The sequence below is a fragment of the Amia ocellicauda genome, chromosome 3 (assembly GCF_036373705.1).
Source record: "Amia ocellicauda isolate fAmiCal2 chromosome 3, fAmiCal2.hap1, whole genome shotgun sequence".
Lineage (NCBI taxonomy): Eukaryota > Metazoa > Chordata > Actinopteri > Amiiformes > Amiidae > Amia > Amia ocellicauda.
The window spans coordinates 26131385-26150876 of NC_089852.1; the positions used below are offsets into that span (position 1 = coordinate 26131385).

General features: G+C 43.1%; 1 protein-coding gene across 2 annotated transcripts in view; it reads right to left on the reverse strand.

Moving 5' to 3' along the window:
- The window catches only part of itga3b (integrin, alpha 3b), a 32641-nt gene extending 22524 nt beyond the window's left edge, over positions 1–10117 (reverse strand). The window contains exon 1 of one of the 2 annotated variants that reach the window (XM_066698706.1): positions 9537–10117. In XM_066698706.1, the coding sequence (XP_066554803.1) occupies positions 9537–9733 (197 nt within the window). In that variant the 5' untranslated portion in view covers positions 9734–10117. The remainder of the gene's footprint in view (positions 1–9536) is intronic. The other variant, XM_066698704.1, reaches the window with a different exon arrangement.
- Between the last annotated feature and the right edge of the window lie 9375 nt (positions 10118–19492).

Below are 19492 nucleotides of genomic sequence, written 5' to 3' on the forward strand. Positions count from 1 at the left end.
CAGTCTACTGATCAAACCAAGACCATCCACGTTTTGGTAGAAGCAACACACACCCGTAGAGAGCTCAAAATGTCAAGATGGAAAACTGTTTACAGTTTGTACTAATACACAATGATTTTACATAATTGGATCTGAACTTCTCTGTGTTTGATAGAATATATAATATATACTGGATTAATCGTTACGTTGTTCTAAACAAAACAAGCCTATTTGCAAAGAAATCCGATCGAAACGGAGTGATCTGTGACCATCTGAATGAGACACCCCCCCATCCCCCAAGGAAACTGAGCGTTTACCCCCCGGAATCTGACAGTGGGCGACACAGAAACTGTAAATCGGATGTGTTTGATAATGAAACGCATTGGTTGCCAAGAGAATAAGCTTTCAAACGATGTGCGCATTGTAGGAATACAGTGTAACTTCTATGCACAGGAGCTGTGAGTAACACTGACAAATAATGCTTAAGAGGGTGTAGTAACACAGCATATAATTCTGAAATGTACATTATTTTTCAGTTTTTGGTAACCTAAACTTTTTTTTACCTCAGTTTACTGCTTACCTTTGTACCATTTCAGGTTATTCACTGGACTTGAACTGCTTAAATTTCAATAACAACTGGAAAAATTGGGGTGTTCTAAAACTTTTGAAGGTGTAGGTCATCTGACAGGGGTCTACTTTGTGTCCCAAGAGTGAGGCACAAAAGAAAACAAGCAGCAGCTTTGAGTTTTCATGATTCATTGACTGTAGAATGAATTGCCCTGTTTTTTTCGTTTTTTTTTTTTCTTTTTAAGATGCACCCTTGCTTTAAGTCAAGACTTAAGACATATTTTTACAAACTGACTTGCTTAAACTGACTGTGCTACTAACACCAATATCTTTTTAGGTTTTTATTGTTCTCTGTATTGTATTTGTTGTATCTCTTTTATTTTAAGTATTCAATTAAATTTGTATTTTCTTGTACAGTGCTTTGAGCTACGTTTAGTGTGAAAGGCACTATATAGTTTAATAATAATAATTATTATTATTACTAATTCTGGGACGTTAACTGCGATCGGTTCTCAATCTTCATCAGCAAGACCACAGCCTCAACTTCAAAGCCCAAAATTAGACCTCATCAACAGTGTAAGAGGTGTAAACCAAAACGGGTGTTTCTGCTGTTAAGGGCAACGGAGGACTTTTTAAAGGAAATTACACAACCTCTAAAGATGGGCAGTGGTGAGCATTTGAAAAGGTTGATCCAATAGAAGTGACATACAATTAGTCCAAAACTCAGCAACAACACTGTGGACCACAAGGGAAAGGATCTGTGAATTCCACCAATCTTACATTTCTTGCACAGCCTTGCAGCAGCTCTGCACTTTGATTCCAGCAGTTAAATCAGTTTTTACAACAAACGGAAACACATCGTTTTTAAATCACTGTTTTGTGAACAAAACATGCTTCTCTAATCCCTGCCCTCTCTGCAGGCATTTCCTGATAACAACCTCTATCTGCACCGTCCTGCTGCTGCTCAGGGTTTTGTCCTGTTTTCTTTTCTGTGTCACTATTGCACCTGTTACAGCAGTACAGAATATACCGTGTCAGTCTCCTCCAGGCAGAAATCTGTATTAATCACAATCACAATATTTCTAAATCACCTGCAATTTAGTTTGAGAACTTCAAGGCGAGTCATACTAGATAAAAATGCTCGGCGAATAAATACATAATGATGAAATAATTAAAAACCCCTCGAGCCTTTAAAATCTCAGTGTAATTGATAAGGACAGTTGAATGATGGCATGCTGGTTTTCCTGACTGCTATCATAGAAGCAGGTCTGTCCTGAGGGAGCGACAGCCATTAGGACAGGAATTTAATGAAAGGGACGAGATTTTAAACTTGACTGTCAGAGGGGGAGCTTACCCCAAGTATGCATCAGCCATGTTACATACGTTCTCAGGAGTACAGAACAAAGTTGTCCAACTCTATTAGAGACCTACAAGAAGAACATTTGTGTTCTGTTGCTTCTGATCAAATACATGACAAAGGTGTTCATTGATTTATTAAAATACATTGAATGTTTTACTGCTACACACTTCCTATGCAAAAATGAGTAACCAGCTAAATTATTCACTTAATGTAGCATTTGCTGAACCAAACCTGCACCTAGTCATACAGAGCAATGGGCAGGAACTCTCTCACATGCTCTTTTCACCTTGTGCTGTTCCTGTGGGTTAAAACCACGAAGACAACAGTCAAGCCCGTGCAGCAGGTAGTCAGGATCCGTACTTCGGTCTCTATTTCCCCTTCCTTTACACTACAGTACTGAGACTGCATGCTGCATTATGTATGGATTGTCCTGCAGACAAAATGGCAGGCAGACAGAATGGGGAGAGATATACATGAGGGTTAATGTGGTGAAGATCGGCGCAAGCTATTATTGAAAGAGATAACCCGCCCTTATCTCAGTCTCCTCGCCTTTCTGAGAATACGAGTCGACTAGGAGAATCAGTGAATGTCCACCAGAGTTTTAATGCAGGGCTCTGCTATGCTGAGGATGCAGAGTCAAACAGGCTGTACAAGTAACAATACATTTACTGCTGACATGCATTAAAAAAAAAGAGGACAAATGTAATCAGTCAGGCTGTTTCAAAGAATGACTAAAGGATGCATTGCACTCTCATTTCTGGGTTGATGCTTCAACAAAGAGGTTGTTCCTTCCTGTTTCAATTACACAGTGTCTATAGAAAGTCTACACCCACTTGAACTTTGTTTCATATTTTGCTTTATCACTTCAATGCATTTACATGAGGATTTGATTTCCACTTAGCTATACACCATACCCCACACTGTTAAGGGGAAAACTGTTTTTATTCTGCAGAAATATATATAGCAAAAACACAAAACTGAAATATCACAATTGGATAAGACTCAAACCCCCTGAGTCTGTTGGGATAGGTCTCTACCAAATGTGCACACCTAGATTTGGCAGTATTTAGTGATTCTTCCTTACAAAACTGTTCAAGCTCTGTCAATTTCCTAGGGGAGCATCGATGGATGGCAATCTTCCAGTCATGCCACACATTGGATTTTGGATTCCAATGGACACTCAAGGACATTGACCTTTTAGTTCCTTAGCCACTCCAGTGTTGTTTTGGCTGTGTGCTTTGTGCATTTTTCTTTTCAGTGTCTCTACTGCACCCATTACAGCAGTGTAGTATATAGTGTTGGTCTACTACAAGCAGAAATTTGTATGAATCAAATTTTTTCTAAATCAACAACAATTTGGTTCAAGAATTTTGTTGCCAGGCTATAAGGCCACAAAATGTGAAGGTGGACATTTTTAAATGCGGCGTAGTAGGCACTTACTACACACAAACACACAAATAATATATATATATATCCACATAGTGAAGTTGACTGCTTATGCAATCTGTGCAAACTGCAGTAGCTCAACAACCCAGTTTAATATAAATGTAAATAAAGTTACAAAGTACACATAGCCTCTCAAACAAGCTGTAAATGTTCAAGTAAAAACAACTGGTATATAAAACTGATACACGTCATACTGATAAAATTCATGATAAGATTCCAACACATTTCAATAAAGACAGACTACCATAAAATACAAAAATAATGCAATGCTTTCATTAACTCTTAGATTAATATGACTTTTTTTCTCAGCAAAAATGGTAAATGTTGTCTCTTTGTTCTTCGTCCTTTATTGAGCAATTAAATACTTCATATTGATGCATAACATGTAAATAATTGTGACAGATCAAAGTCTAGCATGCCCCCCCTGCAAACTGCATTTGTTCAATTAGAGTGGCATGCTGGGTAATGTTTTTCCACCTTATAAAACAGTAGTTGTTCATGAACCTTCCATCCTACAAATCAATTCTCCCAAGAAGACTGACAACATCAATATTGCCAGGGGAGTAAAATGGTTCTAAGTTTTTGATTCTGTATGGATATAGAGATCCACCACAGATGGGAAGAAGCACATGGTTGCATACATGGAAGAGTAAAAGATCTACTGTTCCCGTCTGCCATTGACTCAGGCCAGGCTGACATCTGTAATGCTCTCTTCTGCTTAAATAAAGTCTTAAAAAAATTCCTCCTCTAAAAGCATTACTTCAGTGTTAAAGTGATTGCTCAAGTTTCTTTATTTTATCTAACCCAGCCAGGGTTAGATAAAGAGCAGTGTGGTCGAGGGAAAGGGGATATACAGGCTGACAGAGCAGTGAGACAGAACAGAGACTGGAGCCAAGTTTCCCAGTTCCCCATCCCTTCCCCCTGCTGCGTGGCATTGCATTAAAGATACATTATTAATGTTTCATATTCCTAATTTGTGGCAGATATTTCCTCACAGTAATTCTTGTGTAGAGCGGTCTTTACAGTGCTCTGGCCCTGGCAGGCTTTCCACAGAAGGAGCCGTTCCAGCAATACCACTCTGCACAGCAATTAATTCACAGCCTCACGACTGACTGGAAACAGAGGCAGAGAGAGAGAGAGAGAGAGAGAGAGAGAGAGAGAGAGAGAGTGAGAGTAGGGCCCTGGAGTCCCATGCCCATGTAAATGTTTGTCGGCATCAAACACATTGCAAGGGCCAATATCCCCAACCTGAAGGGAATTCTATCTGAAGTCCCAAAAGGTGAGACGAATAATCCTTGAAGAACGAATGATGAGAAGAGGAGAAGGCAACAGAGAGACCCAGAGGGAGAAGAAAACACTGAGAGGAATAAACACGAAGGAGGAGGAGCGGCACAGAAACGGTGAAAAAAACCCTGCCGTGAATTATTTGCAGGAGACATTGTGGAGAGTACTGATAATGGGCAAGACAGTATCAGTCAAGGGCCAGGGGCTACTGTAAAGCATAGTGGCGTTCATAAACCACACTGTGACGACTAAACGGCACAGTTCACAACACAAGGTCAGAGCAGCTTGGGAGTGATGTTGAATATCAAGGGATTCGAAGACAAACCGGGTGAACTTTTAAGAGCTTAGAGCAACTGAGCTCTACAGAGGCATTTCTAATGAACAGTTATGGTTCAAGGCAATAAATTTATATTATAATTCCATTAAAACAAAAAAATAATTGCAGGCTGAAATAAAAAGGCTGACTAACAAAAAACATCCACATTTCCTAAATCGTGATGGGAGTGTAAATGCAGCTACATGGCGCACAAGTGTAAGTTGGCCAGACAGAACTTTTTCAATTAATGGAGTGTTTTAGTTAGAGTGAAGCTTTATTGATCAACTGAGAGGGAGGGGGTGGGAGGTTTACACAGAGGAGTCAGCAAGTTAATCATCAGCTCTGATGCTGTGTGGGGTCTGTTTGCCCAGGGAGACGCTGAGGTGAAGTATCTGGAGGGGGGGAGTGAGGAGCCACAGACCGTTCGCCGAGTGCGTTTTTTTCTCCCTCTCTTGTTCCAGTCCTGTCCTAACCTGCCGCCTGCAGTGATTATGTGGCGCAGTGAAGAAAGAGGCATTCCTGGAATTCCTCAGGGTCTTGGGGTTGAGCAGCGAGAGAGTGAATCACAGCACCACAACCCCCCCCCCCCGCCAAAACCGCCGCTAACAAAGTGGACCCTTGAGGACGTGGGGAGGGCCTGATTAACAAACAGCGTATCTCCATTAGCACATTAATGGAGTAAGATTCGGTCGAGTCAAGAGCATTCCAATGGGGGGCTCTGTTCTCTACGGCGTACCAGGCATAGCCAGGATACAGGTGGGAGTGTAGGTATAAATGTATAACCACACCATCCCCCTAATGCATTTCAACATAAACTGCAGCACCTCTGTTCCACAAGATCCTGGTTCTCTCTGCCATCAATCACACACTCGCAGACATACATAAATACATACATAAACCCCAAGGGTGTCTCACGTATCCCTACCCTGCCCAGTGTAAACTTGTTAATAAAACAAATTAACCCGCTGTAGATTAAACAGACTGATTTATTCAGTGCTGATGCTGTATAGGTTTATGGGATCTCTACACACTCTTCTCTTCTGTGCTAGCTCTTAGTACAAGATGCTTCTGAAGCCAAACTGAATCGTGCTCACTTCATAGGACCCCAGCACCTGAGATCACCACAACCTCACATCTGCAATGGCAGCAGTTACAACGATAAAAAAAAGAGGACAATAAATTGTATTTCCCTTCCCTCCCACATATAGCACTGAGCTGGTGCCACTGCTCCTTTCACACTGCGCCCATTGTGCCCATCAATGGCTCCTCCTGCCAGCCTGGGATGCGAGATGCCATGCCCGGTTAATGTGGCCATGTGCACTTCCCCTTCGGTCTCAATGACTGGTTCAAAAGCAGTCTGCAATGCCTCCCCCTCATGGAGAACTGCCAGTCAGAGAGCCTGGCATCTTCTGGTTCCCTTTGTGAAGAATGAGGTATGAGACCTCCCTGCCTGGAGGCACGGGGAGTTGGTCGGTTAACCTTCCGGCCACCACCATGGCCCAGGACAACTACAATCCCTTCTCACTGGGGTGGGATGGAGAAGCCAGCTCCCTGGTTTCAAATCTTAAATTTAATTTATGTTCACTGACAGAAAATGTCTTCACCCCATCTTCAACTGATGTAACTGGGCTGGACAGTAGATTTAACCATTTAAACCACTGATACAAAGACAGGCTTGCCTAGCTGCGTAACTGCAACCTCAGTTAGGAAAAAAGCTTTTTTTCCCCCCAATTGTATTTGATCAAACCCACAATATAATCCCACCTTTGCAAATGCATTAGGCTAACCTATAATAAATGTTATTAATGTCTCCCTATGCATATTTACCCTGAATCCTTCAAATGTGGTGCAACATGACACATTGTTTGCCTTAACATAGAATGTAAAAAATAACAATCAAGAAACACATTGTTGCTAATGGTTTATTATAAAAAATAGTCAGTTTGGCTTTTTTTTTTTTCTATGGTCTTCCATGGGGCCATTTAATGCACACAAAAAACAAAACATAATTTCATAGTGATCCACATTCATTTACCCCATGCAATCTTCTTTCTAAATCTATGCTGCATGTCCGCAAACCCTGAATGGCCCGAGGGGAAGGGATTGCTAAAGAAACAACTGTACTGGCGTTTATGTTTCAAAATGGCTTTTACAACACATCTGCCAAAAGCGGTGGCATCACACAGCACCCTCTTGGGAATCCACAACACTCTGACCACAAGAAAAGTCGAGGCAAGCATCCTTCAGAGAGAAAAACACAAACTTTTTTTTTCCCTTTCATACAGTTTAATTGTATTACAAAGTGTTTTTTTTTTAAATACGTGGTTTCCCTCCCCCAGTAGTCAGGACCTCTTAAAGCTTCAAACCATCTGATTTTTGACCCTGGCACAAACACTGTGGGCATACATTGTGGAGGAGACTGTGAAGAACAGATTGAAATAAATATACTCCGGTTTTAATCTCATTTAGAAAAAAAAACTGGGCAGAAAAAAGGCTTTTAGAGATAGATACATGGATAAATTAAAGTAAGGTTTTAGCTTTTTACCGATTCTAGATCATACATATATTCCCTATTTAAATATGTTCAGCTTTACTAACTGTCCTGTATTACAAAATGTAGTTTCATGGCACATTATTTCAGATTTTCATAAAGCTAAGAACGAGCTCATTTGTTTTGCTGGCTATACATCAGGGTTTTTACATTTTATTTTTAAGAAATAGAGGAAATCACTTCCAGCTATTCCTAAAACCCAACAGTAACACCGAAACATCATTGACTTTCTCAGTCCTACGATGTGTCCATGTGTGTATGAAATGTGACTGGTATACTACTTTGGAGATCTAAACTCATTTTAGAGGATATTTATATCTAGTATACATAAAGCATCTCTGGTAAGCATTTGCACGCAAGAACAAGAAAACCCAACCTAACAAACAAAATAAATATAATGAAACTGCAGGAATATTTTGGAGCTGAGGTAAGTCAATATTTTTTGAGAAAGCTGCAGGTTAAAAAACAATCATAAACTGAGCTTCTGGATATGAGAACACACGCAACACAATGTAAAACAGACCATATACCCTTGATGTATTTGTAGGTAACAATAAGGTCTTTAAAGGAATCAGTGCAGACTAATTCCAGTTCAGCTACATATACCTCCCTGATCATCCAGCCAGAGTGCATCTCACAGCCCCCACCTGTTTAACCCAAGGCTACAGCTCAACCCCATCAATAACTACCCCAAACTGACACTGTACACAGATTGCTTACTTTGAAATCACAGGCGTGCAAGATTAGTACAATCCCAGTCTTCGACCCCAGCTCCGGCTAAGCCAAATATAAGGAGAGCTACAGGCTGTACTGAGGGGTGGGTTTAGACCTGGGTTTAGACCTGGGTTTAGAGATGTTCTAGATCAGTGGCGGTGAAGAATTTCAGACCCTGAAAATCTCACCAGACCATTGCCACTGTGCTGTGCAGCTGCACCCAGGGTGGGATGGAAAAGGTCCGAGTTTAGCACATAGAAGGAGCTGCTGTAGCCTCCCTTCTACCTGGGATGAAACATCTACATCAAGCCTGTGCAATGACTAGAATGCTTGTGGGAAATGATAATATAAGCATTTGTATTTATTAATGCCCGTTTCTTAAGCAACACCAGAGGACAAGTATTCAGACCGGATTAATGTTTAACCAGAGCCAAGGCCCACTCCGTGAACACACCTATCCAGTCATGCCTTTTGTTGCTTTACATGAATGTGCGAGCGACCAAACTTATCGACACATAAACACCAATATATCCTTCAAACACCGTGTACCGCGGCTCTGCAGTAGTTTCTTCCCGGCCACCTTTTCCGCTGGAGACTAACGCACAGGTCGCAGCATGAACTTGAAAGCGGTGTAATTAAGGTGTCGTTTAATTGCACGATCAAGTAACAGCCAGCGCAGAGAAAGGTGCAAAACCATTATAAGGACCCTTTTTGCACATTGTGAAGAAGACACTGGGAGTTTATTTGTATTATTGTCATTATTGATATCAATTATGATTGATTATTAAGCTTAATCTTGAGGTTTAATGCACTCCGACAACGCTATAATATCAGTGAAACGAGAACGGATATTGCAGTTCAATCACAGTGACAGGTGACACAAATCTTGTGGATCCTGGTTATTCGTCGCCCCGGGGCTGAGATTGCGCACAACAGCCATTTAATTTCCGTCCCAAGTCTGAAGCAGGTGTCTTCTAACTTTGATTAAAATGACAGCGGGAAAGGGAGGTGGGAGGTGGGAGGTTATTTCTTCCCACACGACTGAAGCGCCGACCCCCCAGCGAAGTGGCCCCGCGCCCGGAGGGACGCACCTGTGACCCTACAAACCAGCCGCGCTTACAAGAGAAGAAGGAAATCAGCCGATTCAAAAGTTTTGCACCTTTAAACAACATAAAACCAATGGAAATCCCACATTTTATTTTCCCTAAACGGACACTGAAACGCGCACATTTCCAGGTTTTTCCCCACGCAGCGGATTAAATGCCGCTGTGCCACTTGCTGCAGATCCCCCCGCTATCCCCCGCTTCCTGGCTACTCACAGGTACTGCTCCTTCCCCACTGTCTGCCGGTGCAGGGCGACGGAGAAGCCGAAGAAGCTGCCGGTCGTCTTTCCCTGCTTGACCACCGGGAACCGCACGTCCAAGTTAAATCCTGAGCAGGTTACGATCCCGCAGAGTAACACCACCAACGCGGAGTAGAAATCCTTAGAGAGCCCGTACAGTTGACCCGAAGCCATGTTGGCTCTCCGCGTCTGATGCTTCTTCCAGGCGAGCGAGGGGGGACTTTCTCCAGCACTGAGCCGCTTCACAGCTTCCCCTGCCTGCACGGATCATACAGATGCTCTCTCTCTCTCTCTCTCTCTCTCTCTCTCTCTCTCTCTCTCTCCCCCGCCTCTTTGTATTCCACACCCATTTAAACAACATCGTCTGAATCAACGGAGCTCCAGTCCTGCCCACAACATCAGTCTTTTCTTCCGGGGTGCACAGAGAAGGCTGAAATAATTGAAATCACGGTTACTGTGCTGATGGAAAGCACAACGGAGCCAACTTGACATTAACAAAACATCACTGCACTAGACGTGATTAGTTTTTCCAATGCACATACAGGCGCACACACACACACCATCAGCTCACCTACTGAAGAATTGCAACTGGTCTGCAAGAAAAACCCAGTACTATGTAAACTACCTTCTGCTAATCAAGGGAGTTGGGCCAGACTGTTGTGGGACAGTGACTGGGTTTATTCATACCTGTCGTTTAAAACACCCCAAACAGTTAATGATTAATCAGTTACAATCATATTTAGTGGAAAGTATTAGGTGAAAACAACATGGTCATGAGGCAAGATGGGATGTCACTCAGGGTCTGGTTGGACAAATAGAAAAACCGTGAGAAAGTTATTATATGGCCGTGAGACTGCAGAGAAGATGGAAAAACGGGAGCCTCATGGGTAAAACGGGAGACTTGGCAACTGTTTATCCGTTATTAATGTCAGATATGTACAACATGTTCTGGATGGAGATTGAAGGGGGGGGTTAAAGGCCTTGTAAAGTGGTTTGAATGCCACAAGCACAGGAAGCGACCATGCATATTGAGAATCTCTGACCGAGATGCTAAATGAACACAGCACTAGAACAAACACAGCATGTGGCTTAATTTTACTCTCCAATTTTCACATTTCACACTGACTCACTGACATGGTTATTCAGTTGGATTTTTCTCACATCAGAGGGTTTGCTTTTGTTTGAGGAGTCGCAGAACAGATTACTTTGAATCATGGGCAGGCTGAGGCAATCTGCTTTAAGTGATCAGGTTGTTACTTGCAGTTCGTTAAATGCATAACGCTTTTGAGGGAGGGGAGAGAAGTGTGCGATGCTCAGTGGAGTGTCATTGGTCCAGAGAATAAGACCCATGTTTCTTCAGCCTTACTCTTACCTCTGAACCATGTGTTGTAAGCGTAACCCAGTGTTACTTACCCTCTGGTACTGTCGTCTCTGATGAAGGTAATGGTGAATTGGTCTAAAACGTCATCTTGTACATGAATGTTGCACTTTCTTAAAGGTTCATCAACAGAGACTCACATAAAACAAACATATCATAACTTTCCTTAATAACTCGTAACAAAGTAAAACAGTCTCCTTATTCCTGCACCCTTTCTTCCTAAGGAAGTCTCAAATAAAGCCTGTGTGCATAAGGGGAGACCCAACATTTGATCTGTGGATGTTCAGACAGAAAAACGAGAGGAGCTGTCTGAAGGGTCTGGAAAGCTGAAAACAATCCCGGACACTCCTTCTCTTGCAGAGACTAGTAAACTGCTATCGATTAACGTGGAAAACAATACACCAACACTGGAAATAAAATAACTCCAAAGGTCAGTATCAGGTTCCATCAATACCCAATACAGTCAGGAGACTCACATGCAGGCTAATCCATCAGAGGAAAGGCACACACAGCCCGGGGAATTTTGGAGTCAGAGCGGCACCACAGGGAATGTGCACGATATCAGCAGGTCCACCGTGTGGCTCCCAGAGGGTTAGGGGGCCCAGCGAGGGGTGGCAGACTCCCCAGCCACAGCTCCAGGAGAAGGGCAGCGGGCAGCAGGAGACACTTCACTTCAAAACTCCTCAGACGTGGAATAGACGTGGTGGCCAAAATATATGGGCATGAATCGCACTTACCCCCAAATACATCAGAGGTCATTATGTTAAGGTGGAAGAGTGGAGGTATGGGGGGGCTAAGAGGCAAGAATATAAATGTTGTTGTAAATGTAGCACACCAAATATTGATTTGATGTAGATTTTTCTTCTGTTCACTCACTTTGCATTCAGTTGATAAATATAATCTATTAGCTTGTGTATTTTTGAAAGCATTCTTACTTTACAGCATATTTTCACACCTACTTTTGCACAGTACTGTATATATGGAATAATAAGAGCAACATATTTTACCAGCTTTTTTTTTTTTTTTTTGCACATTCATATAATATAGATGAGCCACAGTGTTAAATTACACAAAGGGGTAATTCGGTGTAGAATGAACGTTTATGTTGCAGTCAGGATTACTGTGGATTACATAACATGCTAAACTGGTGTTAAGTAACACCTCTAATTTGTGTCTTTGTCCTTTGCATGTCTTAGAGATCTGAAAGTGCAACTCTTTGCCCCATAACAGGCACCTGTGACTGCACACAGCAGTCTATATATAGAAACCTGCAGCTCACGGGATCTCTGCAGAAGCTAACCTTGCATAGTTTTTGTGTCTTTCAGACTGTCATCTGAAACTAGTATGCTATGAAATGAGAGGTTTTCACATTTGAACGTGAGTCCTGGTAAACATTCAAATAACGCAAACCCACACATCCAGACGGGGAAGGCAGAGAAACAGGGAGGCAACGTTTAAACTGAAATCAGAAAGAACAAAGGTCCCTGAATCGCTTTGTCAAAGACCCTAAAGAAAACAACTTTGCAAACAAGACATTCCATTGAGTGTTTGTACTGTAAATTAGAATAGGTTTGCCTTAGTCTCTCAGAAGGACTTTGATATCTGATGTGAGATAAATCTGCACTCACAGAGCCCTCTAACTGCATGCTTTTACAACTCGTTGCGTCTCCTTTGCAAAGGCCAGTCCACATAGTATGGACACACATTTACTGTTGTTCTGCTGTTCAAAGGTACAGTGTCTGTGTATTATTATCCCCTTGTAAAACTTACTATCACAAAAAAGAGCACAATTAATTAATTAATGAGCCTGCTAGTAAAAAAAAAATACAGCTAACATATTCTAAAATACTGTATAAAGTTCCATCAGAAGGAACATGATGTAATAAATAAAAATAAATAAATATTATTCAGTTATCTCCAAAACACACTGTTCTGAAGGCCTTCTGTTTGTAAGGTCCATAGTAAGTGGGCACAGCAAACTGGGACTTCCACACTTACTTCATACCTCCTAATTTTAGCATGGGTATGAATGATACAAAACAAACACAAACACACACGCACTTACATAAAAGCTGTTGACGGGTGTTTCTCATGACTAATGACCCTCTTTGCCAGAAAAGATTGGGAGCTCCTTTACGTGTGCTATTGTTAGCGAGACATCCTGAATTTGTTATCGGGCCGCCCCAGTCAGGCACACAAAATGTTCAAGCACGGGCTGACTGCGGCCATACAAGGCTGTCTCAGGAAAGGTAAAAGGAAGTGCCACACTGCAGGGACTGTGGCAGCTGGCGGGGGCAGCAGTGACTCACAACCGATCTCTGTGACCAGGACCTGCTGAGTGCCTGCTCCCAGCCCTTTCTGCAACATGGCCGCAGTGCCCGGACTCCTGCCATTTCAACGGGCCCACCACGTCACCCTGTGCAGTGTGATTCTGCTGGCTTTTGTGTTCCTCCATGAGCAAACATCAGCAGGCAAATAAAACCGAGAAAGATGACGAAAAGGAGGAACGTTGCAATAATCCCTCTATTCAGCCCGAGGTCAAATACAGCTGCCATGTGCGGGCCCACAGAGTGCTGTCTGTGTATGTGTGTGTGTGTGTCTGTGAATGTGGTGCGAGACTCAAGGACTATCATATCTGTGTGCCAAATGAGGGCACAACACGCCAGTCTGTGTAAGGTACTAACAGAGTAACGACGATCAGACGGGTGGCACAGTTTACAGCGGTAGTCCTAATCCTGGCAAGAGATCACTTTTTTTTTTACTTTTTAGCAAACCAGTTTTTACCACACACCAAAAAAAGACAGTCCCAGTTCTCCCATCCACTGATTTTACACTAGGAGGTTGTCCATGTTAGTGTTAAGTCTGGTTAAAATGTAGTACTGTATATAAACTTCAAAACCACTCGTTTTTTCAAATACCTTTTTAGTAAACATCTGAGTCATGTGTCAGATGTGCTTATCTTTCCCTTCACTGACAGCTTCAACTGGGAAACAACAGTCTCTAACTTTAGCTTTTCAATTTACTTGGCTGTATCGATAGGGAAGTTTCTATGCGCACTTTATATTTTTCTCCATTGATATTTATCACTCTTTTACTGTAAAATAAGATGCTATTTTGATACTGATTGGCATGATACAAGACAGGACACAGCACAAATCAGTCATTTACACCTGCCCTTTGGATTTGCATCGAATCCCACAAAGTCAACCGCGGAAAGGAACAGAACAGACGTGACCCTTTGCCCCCTGCTTTTGTGCAACTGGATCTGAGGGTGTGGATGTGTGAGGCAGGTGAGGCCTGTCACCTGCAGACAGCCCCCCAGCCCCAGCAGCCCTGCCCCCTCCATGCCTCCCAGCTTTCACATTTCAACATTGCCTATTTTCCTCGGGTCCACAATGGGGAGTAACCTGAGTGCGTCTCTCTCACTCCACCCTGCCATTTTGAATTGGGAGGTGGGAGTGGGGGCTGCAGTTGTGGTGCTGGTGTCCAGATGAGCGGGATACTCTCCCTGTGACACGCAGCTCAGTAACCCCAGCACCCCCCTGTCACCACACACTCCCCAGGCCTGCTGTAAGCCAATATGAGCTTTTTTGCTGTCGGGACAAAAGGGCTAAATGAGCTGCCATAGCTCTAGAGAATGGGTCCCAGACATGAATGACACAAGGGATGTGTGCAGCCATTTTTCTGCCTCTCTTTCTTGCTGCTCTCTCTCTACTTTCTTTCTTCCTTTCCAATTTAAATTTGCAAAGATCATCCACTTTTCATTATATATTAAAATAAAAAGTGCATGGATTTGCGAAAACCTCCTAGACTCCTTTTCCTGAATTGAAATAAGTTCAAAGGGACCCAGCAAGATCTGATATTTAGACTTCCTAATCTACTTGTGTAATGTCAGGAACAGACTCTCCCTGATTATCTGTGTCCGTTCCCCTCACACACAGCGAGGAGTGGGGCGCTCAGAGGAAGGGTCTCAAAGAGGTATCAACATCAGCTGACCTTTTGATACTTGTTTCTTATCATTTTCAAATTCTGTTATGTAAGTTCTGTAACAGACCCTGTAGTTCAACCTATATGATCTAAACAACCATCTAGTTAGCATGGAGACCTAAATGAGAGGCAGAAACAGAGAGTGAGACAGGATTTGCACCATAGGCAATGCACCGAGGAGGAATGACATCACAGGAAAACACAGCCTGCCCTGCCTCTGACTGTGGCTTTCTGTGCAGTTCTGTCTGCAGCCAGATCCGGGCCGAAGCCTGCGGTTGCCATGGAGCTCTCAGTTTGCTATGTGCGCCTCGCCTTTGGAATCCGATTCCACCGAAGTCGAGGCAGACAGAGGCAGTGCTCTCCCGAAACCCCTGCCAACTTCATTTGCCTCATTTGTTCCGTTTTAATTAAGTCAGACCTACATTTACTACAAAGCTTGGAGAATGTGTGCTTAATGGCCGTGATGCGGAATTACAAAACAACTGCATTGCACTACAAAATCAATCAGCTGCAACCAAAGCATCAAAGTCTACTTCAGCCTCAGAGGCGTTTGGTTTTTATTTGGGTTTGTGTCTTAGCTGAATGAGAAACACTGCAATATTATTCAGATTCTAATTATGGTCACTTTGGAGTCTCTAATTGAAAGCATTGGGCTTGTGTGAGTCTCTTGGATTGTGAGCTTGCCAATTAGTAATGGCCAATTTCCACTTTAATAACCAGACAGTGATAGATACTGGCCAGCAGGCAGCTCTGTAGCAACTGTGTCTTGTTTGTCGGGACTGGAGCACCGGCCCCTGGAGCTCACTGCCTCACAGTCACAGCACAGCCTTACAGTGGTATTACTAGCAGGCCAGTGCAACAAGTTACAAGGTCCCAATGTCTCCTGAACACACCACACAATAGCACGAGTGAGAGACTTTTCAGTCTCACAACTCAAACAAATGCAAAATAAGTCTTGGGCTGAATGTAAATACCTACGGGAGAATGTACACCTCATGTTTACGAAGGTTTGCCCTGGTTCGTTTTCATGGTCCTTTCACACTTCATAGCACCGCTGTCTTGTAGATGTTTCCTGAAGATTTCTTCCCCTTGCTTTTGTGGTGTTATCTTTTCACTACACTATGGGACACAGATCATGTGAACCAAAATTCCAGTAAGGGCTGTGTAAGACTTACATTATCACTTAACATTAGAAAAAAAACGTTTTAGGATTAGGATTTTAGGATTGTTGATTTCAGAACTCTGATCAATTCCAAAAGATAATAAACACTACATTTCAGAATAACACAACTGATAATATGTAGGATCGCGAGACTGGGCAGTAAACGTGGGAAAACATTCACCTGCACTACTGTTTTATGTTCTTGTTTTTTGCACGCAAATACAAGGATGTCTCTTGATTGCTGCATTAGCGACAAACAACTACGGGAAGTTAATTTGCAAAACCATAACACACGCACAGACACTCGCACACCAAAGCCATCTGATAGGGTTGTTATGACTTCTTATTAGCAACGTAATCTGTCAGACCGGGTGGAAAACTCCTGAAAATGAAAGTGCCAAATTGCCTGTACGACAGTGTGACGTGGCTGACAGAAGCACTTCCTGAAATAACCCTCCACCCCTGAATGGGAAACTTGTTGCAGGAACCCATAGTGCCCAGCTGAGAGTGCTGTCAGTGTCTGTATGTGTGTGTCTGTGGGGGCACAGAGTACGCAGACAGACATGGAAGATCACAGCTTATTTATTTATTTATTTATTTAAACTTTAGCTCCCACCCTGAGTTCCAGCACAGGCCTGACCAATCCTGTAGGACCGGCAAAACGTTTCCCCAGCCTGTCAAGGAGATGGGGACAATCATTCTTAGTCGTCGCTTTGTCCGGCTGATTCTCCCTGACTAGAGCTGACTACTTTTTAACGTTCCCATCCCTGATACTGTCTGGGTGGGGCGGTGAAATAGGGGAGGGCTGTTGTGTGACGGCGAATTTCAGCTGAGGGAACGGACGATCGATCCTCCTGTCCAGCCTCAGTAAGGTGATCCAGCATCAGAGACGGCAGGCAGGCAGAGACGTGTTTTTATTTCTCATCAACAGAAGCATCATGACTCAAATGCTACCCTGTACATACCTCCCGTACCAGGTCCATTCACTGTTATTGAATTAAGAGTCTGGCTAGGTTTAGCAACTGCCTGAACCTCCCTCTTGGCCAGGAACAGCGCAAGAGCACAGAAACAGATCTTGTGTGGCCCCATGTACAGTGCCAAGACAAGGAACTAATGGATAACCTGTTTTTTTAAGTTTGTTTAATTTGGTTAAATTTGTGTTTTTTTTATCATTTCTGTCAAGCACCTTTAAGTCACATAGATTAAAAAGGAACACACACACACACACACACAAATTCTAGAGGTGTGGAACATGTCCTGTTCTCCTACTCTTACAGCACTTCTGATACCTTCAACGTGGGATTACATATAAAGTAAATGGCTTTTTCTTAATGTTTGAAGGAGTTGCCAACATTCTTTTTGGGGATGTGTGGTTAGAATCTTCCAAGCCTTTTTTGTGTGTTTTGGTTTGTTTAGTTTTGTTTGCCCTGCAGGCCTTGCCAACTTTCTACCTGGTGAGGAGTACTGCTGCTGTGTGTGTTTCGCGTGGGCCGCCTGCTCCAGACCCGCGTCTGCATGCCTCCCTGCCCCAGGTCCCGACATGCCGGGAACATTGAGAGGAATGAGCAAGAGAGCAGGTAGTGAGGCAAGGGGAAAAATAGACAACTCTCAGGTGGAGCAAGAATCTATGCCCTTGGGGCCCTTGATTCTACCCAGTTAAGAAAGTTTTCTTTCTCCTTCTTTTCTCCTGCTCTTGTGACTGAGAAGAAGCCCTGTTACAGAAAAATAAACCACCATGAAGAGCACTTGGCGGAGATTTGCCGAGAGAGATATGCGGCAATGCTGGTATGCAGAGTGCGATGGAGTACACTCAGCATTGAATAAAAACATTCCTCAATCTCTACACTCGGCGGCCTGCAATCAGAGAAGGAGGGTTTGCTGTTAATCTGCCTTAACAGGCTCTGACAAACCTGCCTACCACGTCTCGTTTTCCTCCTTTTGACTCCCACAGGTAATGTTAGAGCCTGTGACATCATGCATCCTGGAACAAGTTTTGAATGAAACGTTAATTCCATAAAAAACCTGATCAGGACATTTCAACTCCACAGAGCAAGTTAAAAGACTTTAGCAACTTCCAAGAAGGCAAAGTGCTCAGCAAGCAGTTTCAGTGTAACAAAAGGCCATTTCTGCATTGTACTCTGAGCAGCACCTGTGGAGAGGACTAAGCTTTAAGCGCTGCTGGCACGGGATACCAGCTTCCTTCACTCGCGTTGAAGCATTTTAAGTTCAAAGCCTTCCTAGAAGAAAACCATTTGAGTCTGTGAGTTTGTCTCAGAGGTGTAAGATCCCATTTTGCAAGTCCCTTCAGGTACAGTTCTTTCAGAAGGGAAAAGGTATTACTCTCTTCTTTTCATTTTTTTCCATCATTTAAAAAGCTGGCAGAAGTATAGAGTAGGCAGGTCCTTTATACAGTGCAAATCTCTGAGATGCTGAACAGACAGGACACATCTTTCCAGTCTGAGTTTAATTGGACACCTCCAGCTATGCTGTTTTTTTTTCTGCCAGTTTTGGCATATGGCCCAATCCTTCAATTATGTTTCCTGGGGGTTCAGTCTTTCTGTGATACATGACCTGTTTAACTGCCTCATATCTGCACTAAGAACGTCTTCCCATAGTGCAGCTGACTGGTCCCTCCTTGTCAACTGAAAATAGTCAACATCCTCAGCTGACATAACTGCAGAATGGCATCATATTGAATCCTTGAGAGGTCACTTAATGTCACTTTCTGGGCCTGTAGACGTTCTAATACGTTATTACTTCAGAAGTAATTTTTACTCATTTTAATCAGTTTTGTTTTGTTTTTCTTGCAGGCATTTTGCAGGATGTTCTGTTGGTATAGAGTTCACAACGCATCTGGTGGGTATCAGAGCAATAAACCCATTAGGAGCTGAACCTTCCCTCCCTACACCTACTACTGACAAGAGGAAATGTTCTATTGTAAAGGAAAGCAGACAGAGCAGGCTGTGTGCTGTGTGTGTCATGAGGACTGTCCCCACTGTGCTGCCTCATAGTGTCACTATCTGTGTGAAGCAGCTGGAGATCACTGAGCGTGTGTTCTCTCCCAGCTGTGGCGAGCTGCTCGCCTGGGACTGAGCGGGGGTGGGCTGAGGTTGGATCTACAGGAGCTGCAGAGATGAAAGTCAGACCTGCTATCACCTTTGGGATGGAATGCATCTTGGAATGAATGGAATGGCTGTCTGGCACAAATAGGTATACCCGGACAGACGTTCTCTGTTACTAAAGGTGACTCAAAGGCCAGTTTTAATCAATGTTATTTGGAACGTTGAAAACCATATCAGGTATAAAAGTTTTGCCAGATTCCTGCATTAAGAGCTTCCTCCCTCTCACCTCCCTTTTGCTGTGCTTGAACATTACGCAGTGCTGCGCATTGCCATGTTTACTCTCT